At 49.4% G+C, this 24,053-nt stretch overlaps 10 protein-coding genes across 10 annotated transcripts; 5 read left to right on the top strand and 5 right to left on the bottom strand.

Annotated features, from left to right (window-relative positions):
* Positions 1-2,592: 2,592 nt before the first annotated feature.
* On the bottom strand, positions 2,593-3,284 carry EURHEDRAFT_417723 (uncharacterized protein). Its single transcript, XM_040783267.1, has 2 exons — positions 3,191-3,284; positions 2,593-3,135 (listed from the first exon to the last, which is right to left on the bottom strand). Exon 2 carries the CDS (start codon positions 3,103-3,105, stop codon positions 2,677-2,679), a length of 429 nt encoding a protein of 142 aa, XP_040633859.1. The 5' UTR covers positions 3,106-3,135; positions 3,191-3,284; the 3' UTR covers positions 2,593-2,676.
* On the bottom strand, positions 3,038-3,999 carry EURHEDRAFT_417721 (uncharacterized protein). Its single transcript, XM_040783266.1, has 4 exons — positions 3,787-3,999; positions 3,677-3,761; positions 3,191-3,647; positions 3,038-3,141 (listed from the first exon to the last, which is right to left on the bottom strand). Exons 1-3 carry the CDS (start codon positions 3,852-3,854, stop codon positions 3,525-3,527), a joined length of 276 nt encoding a protein of 91 aa, XP_040633858.1. The 5' UTR covers positions 3,855-3,999; the 3' UTR covers positions 3,038-3,141; positions 3,191-3,524.
* Positions 4,000-5,260: 1,261 nt separating this feature from the next.
* EURHEDRAFT_382226 (uncharacterized protein) lies at positions 5,261-5,854 on the top strand (the record flags this gene model as incomplete). The annotated part of the gene is made up of 1 exon (XM_040779509.1): positions 5,261-5,854. One exon carries the CDS (start codon positions 5,261-5,263, stop codon positions 5,852-5,854), a length of 594 nt encoding a protein of 197 aa, XP_040633857.1.
* Positions 5,855-6,200: 346 nt separating this feature from the next.
* EURHEDRAFT_407129 (uncharacterized protein) lies at positions 6,201-7,791 on the bottom strand (the record flags this gene model as incomplete). Its single annotated transcript, XM_040780502.1, has 2 exons — positions 6,201-7,637; positions 7,690-7,791. The coding sequence occupies 2 exons, from the start codon at positions 7,789-7,791 to the stop codon at positions 6,201-6,203; spliced, it is 1,539 nt and encodes a 512-aa protein (XP_040633856.1).
* A 1,108-nt stretch (positions 7,792-8,899) lies between these two features.
* Positions 8,900-9,872, top strand: EURHEDRAFT_417717 (uncharacterized protein). Its single transcript, XM_040783265.1, has 2 exons — positions 8,900-9,335; positions 9,412-9,872. The coding sequence occupies exons 1-2, from the start codon at positions 9,229-9,231 to the stop codon at positions 9,590-9,592; spliced, it is 288 nt and encodes a 95-aa protein (XP_040633855.1). The 5' UTR covers positions 8,900-9,228; the 3' UTR covers positions 9,593-9,872.
* A 408-nt stretch (positions 9,873-10,280) lies between these two features.
* EURHEDRAFT_407128 (putative acetamidase) lies at positions 10,281-12,185 on the top strand (the record flags this gene model as incomplete). The annotated part of the gene is made up of 4 exons (XM_040780501.1): positions 10,281-10,321; positions 10,386-10,789; positions 10,841-11,311; positions 11,362-12,185. 4 exons carry the CDS (start codon positions 10,281-10,283, stop codon positions 12,183-12,185), a joined length of 1,740 nt encoding a protein of 579 aa, XP_040633854.1.
* A 758-nt stretch (positions 12,186-12,943) lies between these two features.
* EURHEDRAFT_467824 (uncharacterized protein) lies at positions 12,944-14,946 on the top strand (the record flags this gene model as incomplete). The annotated part of the gene is made up of 3 exons (XM_040785211.1): positions 12,944-13,604; positions 13,652-14,159; positions 14,208-14,946. The coding sequence occupies 3 exons, from the start codon at positions 12,944-12,946 to the stop codon at positions 14,944-14,946; spliced, it is 1,908 nt and encodes a 635-aa protein (XP_040633853.1).
* Positions 14,861-17,575, bottom strand: EURHEDRAFT_417715 (putative MFS transporter Fmp42). Its single transcript, XM_040783264.1, has 3 exons — positions 17,269-17,575; positions 16,583-17,181; positions 14,861-16,534 (listed from the first exon to the last, which is right to left on the bottom strand). The coding sequence occupies exons 2-3, from the start codon at positions 17,101-17,103 to the stop codon at positions 15,139-15,141; spliced, it is 1,917 nt and encodes a 638-aa protein (XP_040633852.1). The 5' UTR covers positions 17,104-17,181; positions 17,269-17,575; the 3' UTR covers positions 14,861-15,138.
* Positions 17,576-19,374: 1,799 nt separating this feature from the next.
* On the top strand, positions 19,375-21,952 carry EURHEDRAFT_317161 (Zn(II)2Cys6 transcription factor). Its single transcript, XM_040778321.1, has 9 exons — positions 19,375-19,481; positions 19,552-19,580; positions 19,668-19,862; positions 19,921-20,240; positions 20,292-20,559; positions 20,607-21,068; positions 21,164-21,270; positions 21,365-21,464; positions 21,550-21,952. The coding sequence occupies exons 1-9, from the start codon at positions 19,471-19,473 to the stop codon at positions 21,684-21,686; spliced, it is 1,629 nt and encodes a 542-aa protein (XP_040633851.1). The 5' UTR covers positions 19,375-19,470; the 3' UTR covers positions 21,687-21,952.
* Positions 21,953-22,660: 708 nt separating this feature from the next.
* Positions 22,661-23,814, bottom strand: EURHEDRAFT_534518 (aryl-alcohol dehydrogenase; the record flags this gene model as incomplete). Its single annotated transcript, XM_040787293.1, has 3 exons — positions 22,661-23,164; positions 23,207-23,590; positions 23,632-23,814. The coding sequence occupies 3 exons, from the start codon at positions 23,812-23,814 to the stop codon at positions 22,661-22,663; spliced, it is 1,071 nt and encodes a 356-aa protein (XP_040633850.1).
* Positions 23,815-24,053: the final 239 nt, after the last annotated feature.

Raw genomic sequence — 24,053 nt, 5'->3', positions numbered from 1 at the left:
AGGGCTCGACTCACATAAACGGTGGCAAATGCAATATTCGGGAGCTAAAAGCCCTAAAGCAACCCGGATTGCATTTACCATGAACCCATCCTGGTCTGACCTTAGCAAGGTCAAATCTACATCTGACCCTCGCCAAGCTATCTCTGGCATATACCGAACCGAGCCTCGGGTATGCGGGACAAGGATATGTGAATAATCCAGTAAATAAGAACTCGCTATGTTTATTCGCTGCTATAGTACTGGGGGTATGATATGGCACATATCAAGAAGTATACGTAGAATCGGGTTCCCGCTCATCCTCACAGTCCATCATTCTCCATCTTGGCCAAATCGCCAATTACATGTACTACTCAGTTCACATACATATTCCTTTCCACTGCTACTATATAGCTCTGGGAGAAGTGTGGATCTCAGCAGCTGCAGTAACCCGAAAGTGTTTCTGAAGGTTCCTTCAATATGTCAATAGACCACGGCAGAACGATCGAGACGGTCAACACAACGTTCCAGCGGAGATGTCGGCCTCTAAACCGTGTTCTAAGGAGATATCAAACACACTCCTCGATTTGACGGTGAACGAGGGTTATCATTAATTTTCCCAGAGTTCTCTCATTCTTACCATCAACGCGACACTATGGATACCTCTCATCTAAAGCTTAGGACCTCTATATCCTCTCATTCCAGGCATCAACAACATCATAAAAAGGATGTGTTTCTGCTTGAGCCACCAAAAAAAAAAAAAAAAAAAAAAAAAAAAAAAAAAAAAAAAAAAAAAAAAAAGTCTTGATGGAATACACTTTGTCATGTTTGGTACTTCTTGCAGGAAACACCAAATAATACGCCAACCTCTATCGACAAAAGCAATTTGAGGCAATACATAAACTCATTGTTCAATCAAATAACCCGAGAAAGAAGTCCAATACGGGCAAACGGTATGAGTGAAATTGGCTGGGTTTTCGCATCGTCAATCATGTTGTGAAATTCACCATCCGCGACGTGCTTGATCAGGGATTCTATTCATGGGATCATGTCCTGTCACCTCAGCACTCTCATTGTACAAGCAGCTACTTGATGCCGAGCGGGAAAAATATTCCATTCTCATGAATGGCATGGCATGATGCAAAATTACCAACGAATAGTAGCTGGCCCTTCGCACTTTGTCGAATTCCGTAACCAAATCTCGTACAAACAAACCTCAACAAGGCGGTAAAAGGTCGAAAGCCCGGGATCAGGGCGCTTTGAAAACAAATGAATGGGAAGTGAGATGGCCATACTATAGTTCCGGAAAACGGTGTCACCACCTTTTACTCTTACTTTCCCCCCAAACCCTAATGCCAAGACGCGCTAAGCCACCCTGGGAGTTATTCCGGGCCACCCCTGTCCTGTTGTTGTAACGTATGGTATAGGAGCGAAACATGATCTTAGTTTGTGTACAATACCTGTCTCAAATATACGCCTGCCACCTCCACGTCCCACCTCCGTATTCCTTGATATCCTTGAATCCAAGCGCATAAAATATATCTTGCAATCGACAACTAGTGGCTCAATGCAGAATGGCACCCAATCTAGCTCAATCTACGCTCAATCTCATCCATGATATGATAAGCAGTGGTGAACTTACTACGTTCCAGATGGCTGAGGCTGCTGGCTGCAGCAAGCGCACGGTTATTAGAATTCGCTCCAACCTGCGCATGTACGGCAGTATCAGAGCACCCTCAATCCAAAAAGGACGGCCACAAAGTGTCACGCCAGTCATGATGGAAGCTCTCTGTGAACATCTACTTGAAAAATCAAATTTATACCTTCAAGAGATGCAACTTTTTTTGCTGGACGAATTCGACATACATGTACTAAAATCTACCATTAGCGATGCACTTCATCATAAAGGATGGTCGAAAAAGAAAGCCCACCAAAAAGCAAGAGAGAGAGATGAAGACTTACGTGATGAATATTGGCATGATATATCAGAATTCTCCTCATATCATCTTATTTATGTGGATGAATCGGGATGTGATAAACGTATTGGCTTTAGAAGAACAGGATGGTCCCTCTAGGTACTACGCCAGTCCAAGTGTCCAAATTTCATCGCGACCAGAGGTATCAGATACTTCCTGCATATACCCAGGACGGAGTTTTACTTTCCCGCGTCTTCCAAGGGCCAACTAATGCCTCTTTTTTCGAGGATTTTATTACGGAGCTTTTACAGCACTGTCAACTGCATCCAGGCCCAAAATCGGTTCTCATTATGGACAATGCCTCTTTTCATCGCTCAGAACGGATACAGCAGATGTGCTCTGAACACGGAGTCAAGCTGATGTATTTGCCGCCATACTCACCAGATCTTAATCCTATTGAAGAGTTCTTCGCTGAATTGAAAGCCTTTATCAAACGACACTGGCCATCGTATGAAAACAATCATGACCAAGGTTTTCGTACTTTTCTTGAATGGTGTGTTGACAAGGCTGGTGCAAGGGAACAAAGTGCGAAGGGACATTCTAGACACGCAGGTATAACAGTGGAAGAGTCATAGTATGGGTTCTGGGTGCGGGCTATTCATGTTCTGCTAGCCAAGGGCTCTTGTTACTTAGATTTCAAAGACCATTCAGCATTATTAATTGGTATTGTTACTTGAGTATCATGTATGCACAAGAATAAGTAGGATGAACGAAGTCCACGCAATTAAAACACAGCCAACGTGTTTAGCCAACCATCAAGTCTTAATCCCGTTATATATCCTAAATTCGTCGAGCCATCTGAGTTCACATCTACTTCTTCCATATCTCGAAGTATTTTCTCGATATATTCGCCCGCACCACTGAGTTTCATAATATGTGCAATGGCACAGTGGACGCCAAGAAGTCGATGATCGGGTGGATTGATGGTGCGGCTCGAACTCAGGTTTAGCGTTCGGGTGACGGGGAATAGTGGATCACGCAAAAAAGAATTATGCTCCAGCGAATCGATCCTATACTGATGTGGGCCCGTCCGTTCAACGCATACCTGGAATTCGCCAAATAGTCGATGATAATCAAGTGTTAGTGTGAGAGCATTCATAGGGCTATCAATCTTGGAGGCATCAAGACGGTGACTGATTCCAGGCTCGAACATGTCTAAAATGCGAAACACATTTTTCTTCGACTTGTTATAGGAACAAATTAGTATAGCAATTAGTTCTAGTCCATGCCAGACATACCAAGTCCGTTTCTCCAGGCGCCACGATTCTTGAAGGATGGGGAAGAATATGAGCAACTTCTAAGTACTAAAATCCGCCGCGTGCTTCATTTCTTAGGGGATTTTCATTATCGTCCTCACAGTCATCCCCATGCTGTTCGGCGCGTTTTCTGGCTTACACTATGTCGAATTTACGAGATATCACACACCGATGGCGATCACGAACGAGACAGCTTTGTCGCAGAATGGAAACACGCTGTCTCGTACCGGTTGGGGCGGGTGTTTGCATAGAGGACAACGATTTAGGCGTCGCTTGCGGTGTCTTAGCGGATGAGGCCCTGACTAGATAACGTCAGTTAGCAGTAGAACCTAAACAATTGAAAACGAAAAATCGATGTACGTGGAAGAAGAAAGTTATCAACAATATATTCAGCAAACTTCTCGACAGCTCCCTTGATATTGATCATTTTGCTTGGATCCTGGCTGGGATCCCCATGAAGTTGTCGACGTAAGATAAAGCGACAGGAATATCAGTGTCAACGTCAGGTTCGTTGGTATCATTGAAAATTTTATAGATGTACGAAAAAAAGAGCCTTAGAAGGTGTCTCGAGATGCAACACGATGATATGTTTCCTGAATAAGGATTGCAGGCTTGTAGCCCTTTTGTACGGTTTGTTCGAGGCCATAATGCCAGATAAGCTTATCAATAAGAGCCGTTGCCTTTTGATTCTGTGGTGGTGTTAAAAAGAACGAAGGTGAAAAGTCTAATACAGATTCTAAAGACGACTGATGTCGATGTTGAGCCATTATGTTTGTGATAAGAAGGGCATGAAACCAGGAGTTGGATTTGTATTATCACTGTCATGTCAGTCACATGCTGACGGAATTAATTTCGGTCCGAGGTCAGCTGCGAGCATGGCATTAACCAATCATTTCGTTCACCGGACTTGGTTTCTGTTAGTACCAGCGAGTGACGTGCCTGACCGCCCTCGCATATTGCCCGGCAGTTTATAGAGCTATCTTCGCCGATTGGCCATTCAGTGTAATCAACTACATTCGCCCACCTAAAGTTTTCCACTCAAAGCAAGCTGAATTGCCCAGCCAACCTCGAAATCGAATGTACACGGACACTACTGCCTTCTCATATACCAAGGTCCTGGTGTCAGTATGCCATTGAGGTGCTTTGAAGCTTTGTTTTATCATTCAGACCCGCGCTAATACAAAGAAATTTTCTACACCTCCCATAATCCATATCACTTGATAAGGTGATGGTGATGTAGGATTCGGAGAACCGGGAAGTCGATTATCCTAACTGCACGAGGCCAGTAGGCTAGATTACCCTCATTAGAACGAATGGAGCGATTATCTTCTTGACTATGCGTACACACGGGTGTGTGTGTGTCTCTTTAACGTCGAGAGTCGGGTCTTTCCATGCCTCCACAACTCCTTGGGAGCCTCGGAAGCGGAAAAGCCCTGGTCCCGGTGCGGGACATACGACGGGCAGATCGGAACTGCCTTTCTTCTCGCTAAACTACCATCTATCATCTAAATACAGGTAGCCCCCCGCGCGGGGGGCTGACAAGAAGTAATAGTAGTAGTTGCTATTTTACGTCAGAAGTTCAGTCACGTGTCAAGTAAGATCACGTGCCGTAGGGTCCCGAAACGGAACATATGACGGGTGGAGCGTAAAAACCGCCTATCTGGTAGCTAAGCTAAATCTATCATACACACTGGCGAAGACTCCCTCGCAGGAGCTTGCCCATAACTCGAGGGCCGCAAAGCGGGAGTACACATTCCGTGGCGAAAAGAGAAGAAAAGATATAGGGAAGAGAAGGGACGATTTTTGGGGGGGAGGAGGGGACTGAGGGGTTAATGTGTGCGACATGTTGAACTATGTGCAGTGTCTTAACAAACAAATATAAAATAGCAGAAACGTCATGTGACCGTGATTCATAGATTCAGGCTTCCTTTCAGTCTTTGTGGTACCTCCAGCTCCAGTTCCATCAACCCCAAATTTCGCTTCATACAAACTCCCACAAGCCGATCGATACACAGATCAAAGACAGAGAACCCCAAACCAGACACATCCAAAATGGCAGACCCAAACCCCAACTACCCCACCCCCTCAACCCCTATCCAAGCAATCGGCCTTCGCGAAATCTGTCAAGTAAACAACCACCACTTCCGCCGTCTACGAGGCACAGACACCTGGATCGAATACACTCCTCAACTCACCAGCACCAGCACTGCCCAAGAGTCAAAGTCAGTCCAATCCGAGAAAGAAAGTGTAAGCCCAATCTACCTCTCCATCTCCCTCGAATCTCAAACCCCCACCGAGCCAAACCACTGGTCCCTCTTCCTCGCTCGCGAAAATGCCCCGGGGAAATTATACCAAGTCACCGGTGACGCGGAGTCAATGGCCTACGAGCCCTCGGTTCAGGCTGTGGATATTACGCGGGCAGAGAACTTCTACACTTTGTACCAGTTGGTGGAGGTTTCGGAGGAGCAGGCCGGAATTGTAAGGGAGATTGCGGAGGGGGAGATGCCGCCGAAGGCGGAGAACCGGGCTGCTGTAAGAGAGAATTGTCAGGGGTGGTGTGTTAGGGTGTTGGGGAGGTTGGCGGGGAGGGGAATTGTGGGGAGGGAGAAGGTGGAGATGGCTAAGGGGTTGATGGAGCCGGTTTAGTTGTTTATGGAGGTCTTTTGCTCGGGATTAAGTGGATTTACAATTCGCTTAATCGATCATATTGCAGCTTGCTTGTGTGTATGCATAGATCGTATCATCATTATTCGTAAATACATAGTGCAACATTCTGTATAGAAAAGAGAGTACCTCCAAGTCATTGTAGCTCGGTGTTGTAGCCAAACAGCCGCGAATTCGAAAGTAGATGCGAGTGTATATTGTTAAACCAGAAAAAACCGGCGGGATGGAGTTCGATGCCGCGGATGATGCGAAGCAATTCGGAATCAAATTGGAACGTGATTACTAGAATAAACAAAGTCATGCTGTTCAGTCTGATTTGTTAGTAGTATCACCTATACATCCTTCTCGGAGCCACATATTCCATATCTGGTACTGGTACCGGAAAATATGCTGTAGGTGGTCCTTCATATGCCGCAGGTGGTCCTTGAGCAGGATACATCCGCACAGGAGCTTGCGGTGGCCAGGGACTGACTCCCGGGCCCGCAAACCGAGGACGTTCTGGAAGACTGCCACCACTGTAACGTCGTCTTGGATCTTCGATATTCGGGTCTGGAGCGTGAGGTGGCATGTAGCCAGGGTTTGCATATCGCGGATGGACGGGAACGAATGCGGGTGATTCAGGACTGGAGGGAACCGTTACTGGCTCTTCAGAAGCGTATTCGCGAAACCTGACCCCTGGGTGTTTGGGTGGGGTTATTTCCTCCTTGTATGCCCAATGGACTCTTGAGGGTGCGTTTGCGTCATGCCATCCGCCTGAATGTCTGTTGCTATGGTGAGGCGCATAGTGTTTAGGATACTCTGGGGAGATGTCTCGAGGGGGTTTTCTTGAATACGCATCATGTGAGTGTCGACGCGCACGGGATCCTCGATGAGGGGACAAATACCGACGATGGTACCGAGGTGATGGTTCTGGTGCTGGCGACTGAGGTTCAGAAGATACATCAGACGGGTAGTATCCTGGAATTGCTTCTGGAGCAACTGATTCGGGAATGCTTGATGCGCGCTGCCGGCGTCTGCTTTTAGCCGGTTGTTCTGGCCAGACCGGCGGCGACGGGGCTCGTGGTTTGATCTCTGGTGGCGGCGATAACCTCGGTGGCATCTTGTGCGAGGGCGGCGGTGGATGTTCTGCGCTGCTGCGTTTTCCATTTGGCATACGGGGTGGTGAATCATTTGCCTCAACATACCGATATTGCGGGACGGTCCGATGTTTGGTTCGAACAAGCGCTCTCTCCTCCTCTGGTTCCTCTTTTCGGACTGGGACTAAAGCTAATTGACTGGGAAGAAAGCGATTTTGATATTGTTCAGAGATTGGCGGCGGCGGCGGTTGTGGCACACTTCTTTTCAGGTAATCATACTCCAGTCGCCGGCTAACCTGCTCATGCCATTGGATCATTTCCATATCCGGTCCCGGGGGGAAAGAATCCCTAGGGAGGGACTTGGGAAAGTAACCCCCGAACGGGTTGCGAATGTCCCACATCCTGACGGCGTTTTGCAGGAAACGCACGTGTTCATTTGGGTCTAACAGGATCTGAATCGTTTGCCATCGCACGAAGCCACTCGGTAGCAGGGCCGGAAGGGACGGGGGCTCGAAGGCACTGGTAGATGGCTGGAGGCTGTGAAAGCACCCTAGCGACTGGTAGATAAACGAGAGGGCAGATGGCTTCGTTTCGAGAAACAAGGGATCATAATTGCCGCCGACTTTATGGTAGAAGGCTGCGAGTCGCTCTGGAGTGAGATCGGTGGTTCCGCAATCGTGGAAGCTGATCTGCGCATAAATTGTTGGTGAGAATTCGCTTCCATTGCAGAGACAAGCTTACCATCAACTCTGCAATGCCCAGACAGAGCTGCTCCAGCAATGGAGCCGGGCTCTTGTCGGCATTGATAAGCGGCCCCCAGAAGTAACGATCGTTGAACGACATGGCCGAGAGGAAATTGGGGCCACAACGAGATGCGGAGGGGTCATTTGAGGGCAGATATAGCTGATTCGCATTCACAGCAGCAATGCCATAGTCTGCGAATGCGAAAATTCGAAGAAAATATCACGCCGTCGCAGTTCGTGGGCACAAGGCAGAGGCGGGGCGGTCAGGCACACACTGCGGGGGCCCGATGACAGGATGACAGGCAGTGATAGTACGCTATGCGCTGTGGTGGATATAAAAAGAAATATATGGAGTACTAGGTAAATAATAGGCAAGGAGAAGAGTGCATTTTTATCCAAAGAGTAGAGAAAAAGGTGATGAGACACTTGACTACCCCTCTCATGTGACATGTCAGGTGACACCCCGCTCAGTTGCCTAATTGGTCACAAGTAAACACAATACTATCTCAGTACAAGTATACCAAGGTAGGTGGCTGTGACATCCATATTCCGCTCCTTGGCTAGGTAAGTGTTATAATATATCTACTGGTCTTTGTTCAAATTATCCCATGGTGTCCTTGCCTTTACTGACAGGTGCTTCCATCCCCGATTTTATCAAAATGGTGAGTGCTCATTGACACTTTCACAGGTGACAGGCCAAAGAAGCAGCTTTAGATTTCTAGTGAAATGCCCGGTTGAAACAAGCCAGCGTCAGAAGAGAAGAAATGATTACTCGATTGGTCTTTCTGGGGATTCTTGAAGTTGGCGTGTATACCCGTGCCTGTATCCTGAAGTTCTATACTACAGATACTTCAAGCACGCTAAGAATAGACCCTGCTCTATGAACTTCGTTGTACCAATGCTATGCTACATACTAAGTCGAATACCTGTGACCACTCACGACTTCTGATTGGTAGAAGGCGGTATAAACCGGAAGAATAAATTTCCTTTCAAGCTATCATTGGTCAGTACAATTAATACTATCTTGCCATTGGCCAGGAGCTTTAAGCCCCACATTCCGTATTTGGACTCATTCCAGGGCTGTTTGGAATCTATACAAAAGTATTTCGTCAAGAATGTCCGCAACAAGTATTGCCCGACTCGCATTGTCTACTAAGCTACTCTCAGCTGCTTTGTTTCTTTCTTTCTTCTGTCCCAACCTCGTTCGTCGACCTATCGCCAATGTCCCCGTAGAGTTGCTGTATCGTCATTCTTTTATCCATTTGTTTGCACCGACAACTTTGACACTCTTTTTTGTTTCTATTACCTGCTGTACACTTCACTCCTTTGTGTACAGTCCCAGCCATTCCTCGGGGGCATCTTCGGGCATCTTCGGACATCTTGAGCTCCGAAAACAGCGCGTCATTCACTCGTTTACTCGATAATACACTCGACTTTCGTTGCTATTATTGTCACTGTTAACATCCAACTAGCTACCTTCTCTTCAATCCTTCAATTCATAAGACCAAGAGCACTTCATACACCCCGCAACTAGGGAATGGCATTGGTACGGGACCCGGATTTCTGGCGCCGTTTCTCACGCGCCATTCGCCTGGATGAGGAAGCAAAGGGGCCTTCTGAGAGTGCAGAAACGGTGGTATACTCGTACGAGCTTTTTCTCTGTCCAGCTCCTTCTAAGCTCTACAGTCGTCCAGCTGGCTAATGCGTGATAATCATCAAGACACGAGTGGATTCAACGCCAACAACACAAGAAACGAAAGACCTGCGCCTGTGGATTCTTGATTGCCTTCCTCGTGTGTTTCTTCGTTGCAGCGGCCGTGGTGGTGATTTGGTGGTTCGCTACGCACAACTGGCTACGTGAACCGCCGCATGAGTCGCACGAAAAAGTCGATTCCCAATGATCGCCCAGGCTCATACCCTTCGATTGTCGATGAGCTTCTCGAGAGCGACATCTTCTACTATACAAAAAACGTGATGGATGAATCCAGGGCTTCAACAATCCAGCGTGAGAGATATGATCATCTGTGACTCGATTAGCAGGATTCCTTTGCGGCGTTGGGTGGTGTTAATTTGAGAAAATACCCTTTCTTTTGGTCCTGCTCTGAATACAAGCCAGAGCCACTCAGGTCATTCTTGGCGTTTGGCGTTAGGTCGATTGATACGAAATTAATTGCATACAAGTACTTTTCGACGGTCCAGTAAAAACCCACGTGATCTGTCCGCATGTACCTGCCAAAAAGAGCTGGCCAATCACGGATATTGTTAGTTATCAGTAGACGGCCTTGGGCTTTGTGATGCTGTTCGCCCGAATGGCTATCGTACCTATTGTGCTATATAGTATACTAATTTCTAAGTGCTAGGAAATTACATAGAAGCATTCTCAATAAGACTCAACAGTGATATCTCACTGACATCCTTTAGAGTAACAACAACCTAATCAGGAAGGGCGCCTATCAGCGGCTTATCGCTTCTCCACCGCTTTCCCCGCAGATACCTCAGGTACGTACCGGTGCTATTAAAGCGCTGCAGTCCCCTGGCAATCTTTCATTTTTGTGCGTGTCACATTGTGCTAGACAGAGTTGAGTCAGGATGTTTCCTCCTTTGGATTATTTTTCGTATCGTCGCATCCGGTAGGTGTGAGGTCTACGTTACTACTCTATACTGGTGCGGAGATCACTGACAGCCATACTATAGCGACTCTAAGAGACAAGCACGGGCAAACCGTATTGCCTCGCTGCCACCCCACTACCATGCCCCCTTCAGTGCATTTGACAAGTCGATAATCAACAAACCAATCGAACAACTGGTGCAAGATGTCCAGGACGATTCGGTTGATGCCGTCGATGTTCTCCGCACGTACGGCAAGGTAGCTGTCAAGGCTCACGAGAAGACCAACTGTGTAACGGAACTGCTTGTTCCGGAAGCAGAGAAGTGGGCTCAAGAGGAGGTTAATCTGGAGGGACCGTTGGCTGGCGTGCCTGTTTCTTTGAAGGATACGGTCATGGTTAAAGGGTTTGAGACTTCGGTTGGGTATACGAAGTTCTGTGGGCAGCCGGAGAAGGAAGACGGTGTTATGATTAAGTTGTTGAAGGATGCGGGTAAGCCAACTTGATCCAGTATATTCTCATGTGCGTTGGCTGATCGACTAGGTGCTGTTCCTTATGCAAAAACCGCACTGCCGTCAACCCTTCTGTCATTCGAGTCTGCAAACGCTCTCTGGGGCACTTGCAAGAACCCACACGTTCCCGCATATAGTCCAGGAGGCTCAACTGGCGGAGAAGCGGCTTTGCTCGCACTGGGAGGTCGTATCGGTATTGGTACCGATGTTGCTGGCTCCGTTCGTGTTCCCGCTGCTTGGAGCGGTATCTATGCTCTCCGTTGCAGTACTGGTCGATGGCCAAAGTCTGGTGGTAGGACCAGTATGCCAGGACAGGAGGGTGTTCCTGCTGTGTATAGTCCTATGGCACGCACGTTGAATGACCTGGCGTACTTTTCGCGGTCTATCATTGGGCTGCGGCCGTGGAAGTACGATTACACAGTCCATCCAATTTCATGGAGAGAGGAAGACGAGAATGAAGCTAGAAGTAAGAAGCTGCGGATTGGCGTGATGTCCAATGATGGTAAGTAGTTGAGTTCCGCTGGATCATAGACTCAACACTAACCAAACCAGGTGTCGTTCCTCCAACCCCAGCAATCGAGCGTACCCTCTCGACCACTATTGCCGCCCTCACCGCAGCCGGTCACACGGTAGTTGAGATTACACCACCCGAGACTGCTGACACGTTCGCCGGCTTCAATCTCGCTTCCCAGCTGCTAAACTCTGACGGCTGTGCCACGTTCAATTCCTTCTTTCATAGCTTCGAACCGTCCGACCCAGGTGCCGACCAACTCTCCCGGATTGCCAACCTCCCCCGCCCCCTCCGTTATCTCTACTACCTCTATGTCCGTTATGTTAAGCGCGATATGAAATGGGCCACCCTGATCCAATCCTTCGGTCCCAAGTCGGCTGCCGATAATTGGAAACTTGTTTACCAGCGTGAGACGTACCGTGCCACCTGGCACGCCTGGTGGGATACCGAGCCTCAGCAGTACGATTTCATCCTATGTCCCGCCAACGCAACTCCAGCTCTTCCGCACAGAGCTATGCGCGATGCTGTTTCGTCGTGTGGATACACTTTCCTCTGGAACCTACTTGATTATTCCGCGGGCGTGATCCCAGTATCTCACGTGGACGCCGTAAAGGATGCGCTTGTCGCGCCATACAAGACGATCTTGAAGCGCCTCGAATCCAACCATGCTATTGCACAGGGTGCGTGGATGCACTACGATGCAGCCAAGATGGCGGGTCTCCCTACTGCCGTTCAGATTGTCGGGAGACGATGGCAGGAAGAGAAGGTGTTGGGATACATGGCTGCCGTGGAACAAGCGCTGGAGGAGTATCGTGATCCCCAGACCGGAAAGGATGGGAAATATACTTTGCTTGAGATTGATTGATCCGGAGTACAGTGCCCCAAATCGTGCATAGTTAGAGTTAAATACCACGTGTAGAAATCTACCACATACCCCAAATTCTGCACACATTCTGCAGCTCGTGGTAAAAGACAACCCTTGCCTCGGTGACGATTGGCATTTCCGCAGTCGCCTTCCGAATTCAGCGGTGTGCCCATGTCTTCAGAGATCCAGCAAAAAGAAGCAAGTAGAAGAAGCATTTCAGCCAAGCAAGCCAATTGCAATTCTACGAACCTCAGAATCTGCAATCTGCGCTGTCACCGATCGACTGATCACATGGCCACACTGGTGCCTAGAATTACAGGCCACAAACCACATTCCGCCTCCATTTTTCTCTTCCTCTCCACGCTTCCCCAACGCTTTTATCCTCTTCTTGTCTTCTGGTCTCTGGACTTTGCAATTGCCAGCGTTTTATTTGTCCTGGGATCCAATACACTGCCCGATAGTGACTAATTGTGTGTTCATTCGCAGCGTTGTCATCTCACAATCGCCTCTCCGACGCCATATCCGTCAGCCGCACCATATCCGCACCGCGCTAGAACCGCAGATACGAGGCGATTAGAATAGCCTAGCCTGGGCCTTGATAAACACGCATTCCTAACTGCATCTGCCTCCCCGATCTCGCATAACCGCAGGATGCCGGCCCTGGCATCCGCGCGCTACTGTCTCCAAAACCGTTTCTTATACTCGTGATAACTAGCAGCGGAGCTAGTGATGCTGATGCGCGCTGCTGGGATGGAAAAATGGCATCCTCATCCTCGAAAGATACTGCATCGTGGCGAAAAAAGAACCTGAATCAAAACCAGAAAGACCAGATCCATTTTGTTAATGCGCGACCGTCGTCTGAGACGGAGAAGTTGAAGATTCAGCGCATGGTGCGCGCTCATGTTGGGAAGTGGATTTCGGATCAGACGAGGGATCGGTCTGCTGAGGGGTCGTCAGTGCCCGAGTTAGAGATTGAATCGGGGAATATAATACAGGAAACTGGACGTGAGGAGGGGCCGCATGATGAGACTCCGGGAGCTTCCAGGGTGGCGTTTTTGGATGGATATGAGGGCTTGTCGCGGTCTTCTTCGTCGCCGGATGTTGTCGAGTCGTCGTCGCATTCATCGTCGGAATCTAATGCGCCGGTTGTTGTCCCTGGTAGCAGTTCTGAGCAGCGCTTAGTCCATCGTCCTGTTGTGAAACCTCGGTCCCATACGCCGCACCGCACCCCTACGCCTCAACAAATGATGGGTACCAGCATTCACGATAACCCTCATACCTATAATCATAACCAGGAAGTTGCTCGATCGCGGCTTCCAACACCGTCTATTGACCGTGTCGGCGTTAGCGTCTGGGATCCATTTCACACCTATCCTTCTCGTTATTCACCGGAATTCATCCGCCTACATGAAGGCTACAGTTGGTACCCTCTCTCCCGTGCTACGTGAATTAGACTAATTGTTTAGGCTTGTCAGTCGTCTGGCCATTTTTAACTCCCGATTCTCCCAATGGATTAGGGATCATTGGCAATTCGACATGGTTCCCGCTTTCCTTGACGGATGCCACACTATTCACGGCCTTTTTATTCAGCTCATTATCTCACCAATGCGCTAGGTGGCGCAATCGTTCAATTCCAGATGGCGCATTTAAGCCTCAGGACCTGCGGACTCTGCAAATGGTTGAGATCGAAACCATCAAATTGATCAACGAAGCGGTTCAGGATCCCGCCCGGGCTGCGAGCGACGCCGTCCTTCTGAGCGTACTATGCATGGCGCACAATACGTCGAATGACAGTTCTCAGCAACGTGCCGATTGTACACCATTCACGGCACCTTTGCAGCGTCTGCAATGGCTAGACGTCTATGGGAGTTTGCCTCCGAATCTTGTTCATGTCCAGGGCTTGATTCAGATGGTTATGCTTCGGGGTGGGATTGAAAAGATCGAGCTTCCTGGTCTTGCCTCGATACTTTCTTTGTAAGTCGCATTTCTTCTGTAATATGAACACTTGCTAATCCAATCTAGCTCCGACATACTCACCGCAAGTTCGTACCTCTCACGACCGGTCTTCGCCTGGATGCCCCTCGAAAAGCACCGCAGAGGCCACACACTACAAACCCTACTCAACTTCACTCCACTCGATGTCGATCATGGCTTTGGCCGATTCCGTGACCTCGGCTTCACCGCGGAAATGGCAGAAACCTTCCAAGCAGCCCGCGTCTACACCAACATAATCCAAGACTACCTCAAAGGAAAAATGGTCAAACCCGATCTCACAATGCTTGTCGACCAACGCAACCTAGTCCACTACACCATCCTCTCCCTCCCCTCTGCCACCGAACTCCAACAACGCCACACTTACCGAACACATGAAATTATATACGAAACCTGCCGCCTAGCAGCACTCATCTACGGCGTCGGCGTCGTCTTCCCCATCCCTTCAGGAAGCACACCACTCCCCGACCTTGCCCGCCTTATCCAAACAATCCTTCAATGCCCCACCTCCTCATCTATATGGGACTACACCGACGCCAGCACAGCACTAACATGGGTCCTCGCGCTGGGCGGCATCGCCGCAGAAAACCTCCCCGAACGAACATGGTTCGTCTCCGCACTGGGCCACACAGCGCGACAGAATCGGATATCCTGCTGGAATGACTTCCACAATGCAGTGGGGACACTACTCTGGTGTGACGCTGCCTGTGAACAGCCGGGGCAGAGGCTGTGGTTGGAAGTGGCGCGGTCATTTCAGTTGAGTTGTTGATGGGCTTCTCTTTCCACTTGAACAAAAAGGAAGATAAAAGGATATGAATTATGACGCCTACGAAGGGAGCATGAATGAACATGGTATGGCATGGGGGGATATATATATTGCATGTCTGGTGTCTAGAGGATTTTATATTGTTTAATGTGTATGCACGAGCATTAATCCGTTATTTCTTAAGATAGAATATGATTATAGATTGCCTGTACTTCCATACTGGTTCTCAGTGACTTGGTTAACAAGAAATGGCCCCCTTTCCTCTACGCTCTCCAGATTTCTCCTTTCGATAGCACAATGCCTCCACCAAATAACACCCACCCACAGCACCCCTACAACTCCGATAACCCCCACAAACAACCAATTAACCACAACAATCCCGTTCTCCTCTCTCCCCCGAAACTCCTCAAGTGTAAGCATATCCAATCCAACTTGCGCAAACCCCACCACCGCAGAAACAAAAATAACAAGGCCATATACCGTCCCGAAATCGCGGAATCCGAAGACTCGCGCTGCGTAGTCTGATATACTCGCGTAGAAGAAGGGGCGATAGATGCTGACGAGGGATATAGCCATATACGCCGCTGCTAAGCTGGATGGGATGCAATTCATGAGAGACAGTATCGATCCCACGATGACTAAAATGAATGCGATGGGTATTGTGGGGAGGGTATCCAGGATTATCCCTGTGAAAGGAGCTGCGATGATGCCGCCGATGGGGAGGAGGATTGTGAAAGTCCGGGTTATGTGATTTGCTAGATCAGGTGAATGTAGGAGAGATGAGTATTGGTAATGGACAGTAGCAAGGAAGTAGTTTATACGAAGAGTAGTGAGGGCCGTGAAGAGGGCATAGAGGATGAAATAGAGGGATAGGATTTGATTGTGCATGGGGAGGTTATGTAGAATTCCGAGGATGCGGTCTTTGTGATTTTGGGGTTGTGTCTGGGGTGGGTGGCTATTTGGGTTCTGTTGTAGCAGGGGTGTGTATCGACCGATCGAGGATGTGATCCTGCGTGTGCTGCTGGGGAAAGTAAGGAATGATTGGATTTTGGTGATAATTTCTCGGTGATAGCTGGCCTCATGGACATTCTGAGGGTTTGACTCTGCGGCTATATGAGCTTCTGCCTGTAGCACTAGTTCACCCACTGTTTTGTATGATTCTGCTGGCATGATTGTGACTTGCGTAGCGAGTATGAACAGGGGAATGGCGAGATATATCAAGAAGAAATGGCGCATTGAGAACACGTCCGTATACTCATTGACCAAGTTAAATGCCATGAAAACCGCAGTGGATGCGTCATACGCCCCCGTTAACATAGCGAGAATCAACCCCGAGCACATGGGAAACGTGTTTGACAGATGGAATGAGGATATGTAGATGAATGGCCCGGCAAGGGCTAGGAGTGTATATCCTGTGATGTATGCGTCGAAGGGTATGTATCTGGCAAAGACGAAGAAAAGAGAGCCGATGGTTAGGAGGCAGCAGCTGATTATTCCACATATCCGTGGGCCGTAGGTATCGAGGATTGTGCCTATGGGGAGTGCTGAGAGGTTTGTTGCGACGGCTGCTGTGGCGAACACTAGGTTTAGGCTGGAGTAAACTGTCAGCTCTGCCGATAAGAGGTTAGGGGTGACGTACCGGATTTCTTGTCTATAGCACACGAACACACCTTGACCGAGCTCTTCTGGGAAGCATAGATCTCGGTATACACCTTCTTTGATCAAAATTGGTTTGATGGCTGCGAATCCGAATATGATCCCACCTGATAAGAAGCAGGACAGCGCCGCTATGCAGACCTGAGCTATCCGCTTATGACGGTCTACCTCAAAAGCACCCGTCGTCTTCGGAATGCCTGGTTCATCCAAAGGCAGGTCTTTCGATTCCATGCCCGTTTGCTTTCGTGTTCCCGAATTCGGTGGACAAACCCCTGCCTCATTCTCAATAGACTCAGCCCATACCCGCCCTGCAACTGGCTTAGTGGGTCGCCTTCTAGAAACATAGCTCAGCGACGACGAAAACGAAGACGCTACTGAATCATCCGGAAGCTCCAGGTACGCATCTTCATCCGACTCAGTCACAGAAGTCCGACCCACATCCTCACGAGACGTGCCAGAGTTATCCTCCCACCATTTGAAATAGGGGATACGGCTCAGAGACATTGCGGCGTCTGTTTCGTTCTACCTTCTTCGTTTTGTGTCGTGATCATTCACACGGCCAGGCTTGATCCATACTGGTCACTGCGGTCAACTAGTTAGCTGGGGTTGCTGTGAATAGTAAAAGATGGACAGTGCACTCCACTGTTTGTGGCGATGTGCGAACCTAACCAGATAAGTGCATATCCCCGGGGTTTTTTATATCTGTGTTTTTGAGTGTTTTCTCAGTGAGGTATGTCGAGCTCAACGGTGATCTGGTGCATCACATGACCCCGCACTCTCCGCACGCGCATTTCTTCTCTGGTCACCACCCAACCAGGGGCTTTTCAACATATACAGGTGACAAAGGTGTGGTACCGGTGATACAACTATATATAATGTCCAAGGCATGGTGTTGTGGCGGTCAACCTAGAAAGGCCCATATGCATATGCACCATTAACAGGTGGCAGGTGGCCCAGATAACCAAATAGAGTAGTACAACGGCGGCGAGTAGGCTGACTCGACAAGAGGTAACGAGGCTACTTTAGCGCGGTGATATACCATAATATATGCCCGCTCTGGACCAACCAGAAAATCCCCCGCCGGAGGATGAATACCATTGGATGCTTTGTGCGTAGCCACTGGCACGATGCGTCGCGAAATACAAGCGTTCGATTACGTTCGTTGCATAGCTACGGAGTGTTGGGGTCACCAACACGTTCCGGGTACGCTAGACGACGGTTCTACTGCTATACCTATGGAGTAGCGAATGTGTAGATGCTCCGGAGTGCTCTTCGGAGAAGGCCGACTTGACAACCTTGCGATGAGAAAAATCCGCTAGATTTAGTTCATTGCCGGGGTTGTGTGGAAAGAAAGACCCCTCGTCCTTGCATATCAGCATCCTCCGAGTCAGCAATAAGGAAGGACGTCCAAACCGGAGATTGCGCATGAATGTGAACATGGCCATGTGTTGCGGGGGTTCAACAATCTCATAATCAAGAAACGGATCCTGGCTCCACAGGCGAACCACCACAATTAATAGTTATTCGGATGGGTGAACCACTTCAGGCGTTCGTACGAGAGTTGGGTCCCTTGCCCGGTTCGAATGGGGCATAGCTTGACGGAGTAAAAAGTCAGTCATTGCTAATTGTCAACCTTAACCTTGACTGATTGACAACCAGACAGGGCAGATCGTTTTTAATTTGCCGACCGACTTTGCACGAAAATGGTTGGAGTCGGGGGTGATGACGGTGTGTCTGGCAGGGGAGTCTGACCACTCACTAGCAGGTCTAGTGGCATCACTAGGGGACGGGCTTAGGTGGTGAGGAACTCATGGGCTAATCAACGGCCACGATGTACGCAACAGGAATAGCCGGGGTCAATCCAGCGGTGCAGGGACGTTGGACGCTATTCCGAAGCGGATCCTGGCGGTAACAGAAAAAGCATAGTCTTTGTTGAAGGGGGACCGCGCCAAACGACGACGACGACTACAACGACGCGGACGATGATGATTACCCTGCCGGACCTGCAGAGGAAACCAAAAGAGCACCCTGCCGGTGTGCATTATGCCCATTTCATTCCCCTTTAATCGCTTCCCCCCGAGGGTGTTCTCCGCCCAATGGCTCTGGGAGAATAAACTCGAGGATTTTCTAATTCGGGCAGTGATCAGAGGCGGGAGTGAGTGTCAGTTCACCATGCTTTGCCGTCCGGAAGAAAGCAGAAACGAAAAGGCAAAAAGACAATAAAATCGTGCTCTTTGTTTTGCAGGCTGAAGTCGGCACATACTATGTATGCATGAAGGATATAGGGGACATGCCGATGATGATTGCTTCTCTGTACGTGCCGGAAATGTTGCTTGCTTGCTGCTTGCTACTAGTCTGCTTATCATCGCCCTTGTTGTCCCCGGCTTTCTCGGCGGATTCTTAACGGTCAACAACTGCAGGACCACTGTCCGGAGTATCCACATAATGGGCCTGTCACTTATGGGGGGTTGTTTGGCACACGGCATTTCTTCTACTGGAGACTGGACCACTTGGAAATCGCTCAAGTCGATTGTCCACGCCAAGCACAAAAAGATCTTCTTTTCTGCTTTGATAATATTTTATTATTATTATTTTTTTGGTCTGGAATTTGTCCTCTCAATGCTGTCTACCATGCCCCCTCTCCATCTCGCACGAACCATCTTGTTATTGGACATTTAATACACCACTTTCCCCCGTCATAATCCTTGTTGATGCTGGCGATTCGGCTTAGTTTCAAAAAATAAAACTGGTTTTCGCTTGCTTGTCCTGCGCAGTTGTTTCTAATTGCTGTTTCACTCCTTTTCTTCCTATTGACGTTGTCTCTATCCATGGCTATTTCACTCGCTGTTCGATGACCAACTGGATACCGTGATGAGGGGATGGTCAGTTTCTGCGATTGAACCGGTTTCGGCTCCTGGTCATGACTTACTAACATCGTCCTCCCGGCTATAGTCTTACTTGCCGCCAGCGCCATTTGAAATGTACCCATTCCTTTCCTACTATCTTTGATGCGCCAGACCGTGTTTTCGGTATAGATTGTCTAAGATTGTTTCTAATACCCTGCACAGGTGACAAAACCGGTGTCGAATGTCTACGGTGTCAGCGCTCCGGACGACGGTGTATACCCGCGCCAGCAAAACCGGAAGAAATCACTTTTCGACACGGCCAGAATCCATCACTGCGAGCTAAAGGGCCGCCTCGATATGGGGAGAGCGATTTGGCATTCCCGGACGATCAGACTTGGGTTGACACACCTCCCGATGGTTCGTTCATCGCCTGTGAGATAACAAACAAGCAGGCGCATAGGTTGACTTGTAGCAGTCGCTTTCGAAGACGAAACAGACCGCACAGCAGCGGACTACCACGTTATAGCTTCCGAGATAATGCCATTCAGCGCGGAAGCAACATCTGATAGCCGGTCTTCAGCATCTTTGGCCACGATGACACCTCCAATTGTTCCCAGCGGTTTACTGCCTTCGTTTTCGCCGGGCGATTCGGCGCATCCTAGGGCTTTACCTGCATCCCGACCCAGTTCCGTCAACTCTTTGCTTCCGGCCGATACCCTGGTCGCTCGTCCAAAGCTGGCTAGCTTGAATGAGGCTTTTCTTCTGAGGCATTATCGAAAGGCTCTTGGTGCATGGGTATATCCCCCTTCCTTATTGACGTTGAGCAAGAGCTAATGAAGATGACAGCTTGACGCGTGTGACTTTGAAAGACACTTTTCGAGTGAGGTGGTCGACCGCGCACCGATATGCCCCCTCCTACTTTACGCTTGTCTGGCAATATCTGCCCGTCATCTTTGTCACACCACGAAATCGGTGCCGCCACATGTTGCGGACGAATACCACGAGCGATGTATTGCGATTCTTCTCCCGGTTTTGGAGAATAAAGACTACAGCATTAGCATCGAGATTCTTCTTGCCTCGACCGTGATACTGCGGTTTTTCGAGCAAATATCTTGTATGTGCAGCGACTTGAAACAGAGCGTTCGAAGCTAACTATATCAGCCCAGCATCCCTCCTGCGACCTGCAGCGGCACCTGCTAGCAGGATCCGTCTACATCAGCTCCCACGTTGACTGCGCAATCTCCGGCGGCCTTGCAGAAGCTTCTTTCTGGGTCTTCGTCATGCAAGACATCCAGTTCGCATTAGCCTACCAGAACCCCCTCCGACTGACCTTCAGCCCCTTCGAAGAGAAACTCCGACAAGCATGGGCTTCTCAGACCCTCCTGGACGACCGATACTGGACCCATCGAGCCATCTGGATCCTGGCAGAAACGATCAATTACTGCTACAGTACCGGCAACGGCCAGAGCCAACTTGACGTGATCGATGGTGACGCATTACGGGAAAAGATTTGCTCATGGGAATCCGGACACCCAGCTGGATTCCAGCCGTTGCACTTCTCCCCGGCTGACCCGAGAAATGGCCGACCGTTCCCTGTCGTGTGGTATACTAGTCCTTGGCATGGTACGTGGCATTCTATCGACATGTTAATTTTACGGGGGAGGAGCTTCTCCCGGTTCGAGTATGGGCCAATATGCTAACGGTTTTGCCGGCCGCAGCGACTGCGATCCAGCACATCTGTATGGCTAAAGCCCTGATAAGGGAACATGACTTACGAGTCATGCATATGGGTCCTGACTCAGACCGGCATATCAGACGGTTAAAGGTACGGCTTCTAGAAATTACTGTCTTTTCTTTTCCCCCATAAAATTCCATGTCGCATAATCCCGAAGGAACAACGACACTGACAATGCAAACAGGAAGAAGTCATGGAAAACCTCAGCGTTCTCTTCGGAATCGCTTTATCGGCGGACGATGATCCCTCCGCACGCACCATGGCGTGTCATGCTCTTTGTGCCTGTATGGGACTATTCCGCCCCCTTTTATGCGGATTTTCAACTGCAATTTCAGAACGCCAACTAATCATTTTTATTCTGGACAACAGGCGGCTCCTGGGTCCGTGATCCCCAGGCCCAAAATATCCTCCTCGACCTCCTCCGGCGAACAGAAGCCGAGAATGGCTGGCCGTGGACGTTTATGATGCAGAAACTAACTCAAGACTGGCGTCTGACAGTCCGATGATCTGCATAGCAAAACAAACAGAAAAAGAAGGACGGAACAAAAAAAAAGGAAAGAAAAGAAAACAATGCCGTCAAACGTCAGTGGTTTTACCGCCAAACTTCTTGTTTTTCGCACTCTTTTCGGACATGCAGTAGTCGCTATGCTAGTGCGGTTTTGGCGTTCCCACAACAGTCCACGGCACAAATCCACTACCCGCTCTGGCTGTTACTGTTTACGGGAATAGACAGGGTGGCATTTTATTGTCGAACGTTGGTTGACTCGCGTCTATCGAGAGCGACAACACATCCAATCTCCAAGCCCAGCCAATACCGAACCGGTTCGGCGTTAAGCCGGTGGGACCGATTCTGAATCGGAAGCGTGATTGTCAATAATTTCACCACATCCACCGCTCATAGCAGACGATTGTCTCATGGAGCGGAAAACATCACAGCAATATTCCGTACGGTCTCCGATGACAGGTCCGTTGTACGGAATTGCAATTGACGCTTCCGGCGGCTACGAAGGTTATGCACGGCGGATGATTCCTCCCGGATGATTCCTCCCGGCCTATTCCCGATGGCCCACGGGCAGCAAAAGCAAACAGTAATACATCATTTCAGAGGACTAGTCTATGGAGCCACGCTTAGTATTTACCGCCATGAAGATACATATCACAGTGGAGTGCATGCAGGTCTGGACTGGAGATGATAGGTCGGTAGCCTGCTATATAGACGACAGGGTTGTACTATGCTGTATGCAGCAATAGCCTGTAATATAGAAATGTGTGAATATTTGATAGTGAGGCTACAGGGATATTCCTTGTGCATACTTGTAGATTGAATGCCGGCAATTCTCGAGTTGGGAGGCTTGCATATGTGGGTAGTGTTAGCGGGCCAATGGCATAGCATACATAATGTGCATTATTATACACGCTAGTCTGAACAAGGTGCACTAAGCGAGAACATCCCCGAGTATCAATGTCTACAGACTCAGACTCACTCATACCCAATAGCCCTTGGATACCTCACAAAAGCAATCTTCCCAGCAGGCGCCAACGCCATGCCCTCATTCCCCGTAACCCCGGGCTCCTCACCAAGCATATTCTGCGGATACCCAACATCCAACGGCTTGACACTCTCCAAGAACCGAATCTGCTCCTCTGAGAGCCGGGTACTCAACGCCTGGATATTATCGTACAGATACTCAACCCTGCGGCCTCCAATAAGTGGGAAGACGTACGGCACCTTAGCGAGAACGTAAGCCAGCGCGATCGCAGTAACGGAATCAATCCCATGCTCTGCAGCGACCTTCGCAAGCGCCTGGCTCATCCGGATCTCATCTTCAAACTGCGCATCGCTGCCCATCATTTTGCGCAGACTGCCATCACCGCGCTCCTGGCGCTCATGCAGCGCCTTTTCAGTCTGGAACTTGCCACCGCCAACCGCGTCCCACGGTGCCAGCGTCATACTGAACTGGCGCGCCATGGGGAGGATTTCACGCTCAAAGTCGCGGTGCAACACATTTCACCGACCCCGGTAGACGCTAAACGGCGTGCGGCCCTGCAGCGTGGCATACGCATTCGCCACGCTAACAATCCAAGCGGGTGTGTTGCTGATTTCCAAATACAACACCTTCCCTGACATCACGAGCGCGTGCAGACTATCCATGACCTCCGCGACGGACGTCGTGTAATCCCACCAATGCACGTGTAGGATATCGATATAATCAGTCTGCAGCTTGCACAGCGAATCCCACACACTCATCACCAAACTCCGCTTACTATTCCCCGCACAATTCACCATGTTCCCCTTCATCCCGGATTGATACCCCTGATATGCCCCCGTATACTTCGTCGCGACAACCAACTGATCCCTATTCCCGCGCTCACACATCCACTCCCCAATTTCACTCTCGCTCTCCTCGCTCTGGTAATTATTTGCCGTGTCGATGAAGTTGCCGCGGCGACGAAGGCGTCCAGCAGCACAAAAGAGGCATCTTTGGTCATGCTACCCATTCCCGCGGACCAGGCAGAGCCGATAGACATGGCACCGAGCTGGAGGGGGGAGACGCGGATGCCGGCTGTGGGCGAGAGGATGCGGTGGTGGCCCAGGGGGGTTGGGGGTGGAGGGACTGAGTCGAAAGTTTCCATTTTTGGTTTCCAGAGTGTGAGGAAAAAAATAGTAGGAAGAGAGAAAAAGGGTAGGTCAAGGTGAGGATATGCCAAGAGGAGGTGAAAAGGGAAGAATTGGCAGAGGAGAATGGAGGGATGGGACGAGTTTATATACCCCTCAACCCCTCCAGAGTGGGACGATTCGTTGCACCCATGGAAACCTGTTACCAGTCGGATATGATATGCATCAATGAGAATTGGAATTGCCAGAGCCTTCC

The sequence above is a fragment of the Aspergillus ruber genome (assembly GCF_000600275.1).
Source record: "Aspergillus ruber CBS 135680 unplaced genomic scaffold scaffold00058, whole genome shotgun sequence".
Taxonomy (NCBI): domain Eukaryota; kingdom Fungi; phylum Ascomycota; class Eurotiomycetes; order Eurotiales; family Aspergillaceae; genus Aspergillus; species Aspergillus ruber.
The sequence above is the reverse complement of the archived record's forward strand: the minus strand, read 5'-3'. Positions and strand labels throughout refer to the sequence as shown.

What these genes read in the sequence shown, in the direction of transcription:
- EURHEDRAFT_417723 (XM_040783267.1), bottom strand. Translation starts at nt 3,105, where the DNA reads ATGTTCGAGCCTGGAATCAGTCACCGTCTTGATGCCTCCAAGATTGAT.
- EURHEDRAFT_417721 (XM_040783266.1), bottom strand. Translation starts at nt 3,854, where the DNA reads ATGGCCTCGAACAAACCGTACAAAAGGGCTACAAGCCTGCAATCCTTA. An exon ending in TTCAGGAAACATATCATCGT is followed by an intron (nt 3,762 to 3,786) that starts GTTGCATCTCGA and finishes ACACCTTCTAAG; the next exon opens with GCTCTTTTTTTCGTACATCT. An exon ending in TTCCTGTCGCTTTATCTTAC is followed by an intron (nt 3,648 to 3,676) that starts GTCGACAACTTC and finishes GATCCCAGCCAG; the next exon opens with GATCCAAGCAAAATGATCAA.
- EURHEDRAFT_417717 (XM_040783265.1), top strand. Translation starts at nt 9,229, where the DNA reads ATGGCATTGGTACGGGACCCGGATTTCTGGCGCCGTTTCTCACGCGCC. An exon ending in GCAGAAACGGTGGTATACTC is followed by an intron (nt 9,336 to 9,411) that starts GTACGAGCTTTT and finishes ATAATCATCAAG; the next exon opens with ACACGAGTGGATTCAACGCC.
- EURHEDRAFT_417715 (XM_040783264.1), bottom strand. Translation starts at nt 17,103, where the DNA reads ATGTCTCTGAGCCGTATCCCCTATTTCAAATGGTGGGAGGATAACTCT. An exon ending in TGCTATAGACAAGAAATCCG is followed by an intron (nt 16,535 to 16,582) that starts GTACGTCACCCC and finishes AGTTTACTCCAG; the next exon opens with CCTAAACCTAGTGTTCGCCA.
- EURHEDRAFT_317161 (XM_040778321.1), top strand. An exon ending in CCGCCAGCGCCATTTGAAAT is followed by an intron (nt 19,581 to 19,667) that starts GTACCCATTCCT and finishes TACCCTGCACAG; the next exon opens with GTGACAAAACCGGTGTCGAA. An exon ending in GTATACTAGTCCTTGGCATG is followed by an intron (nt 21,069 to 21,163) that starts GTACGTGGCATT and finishes TGCCGGCCGCAG; the next exon opens with CGACTGCGATCCAGCACATC.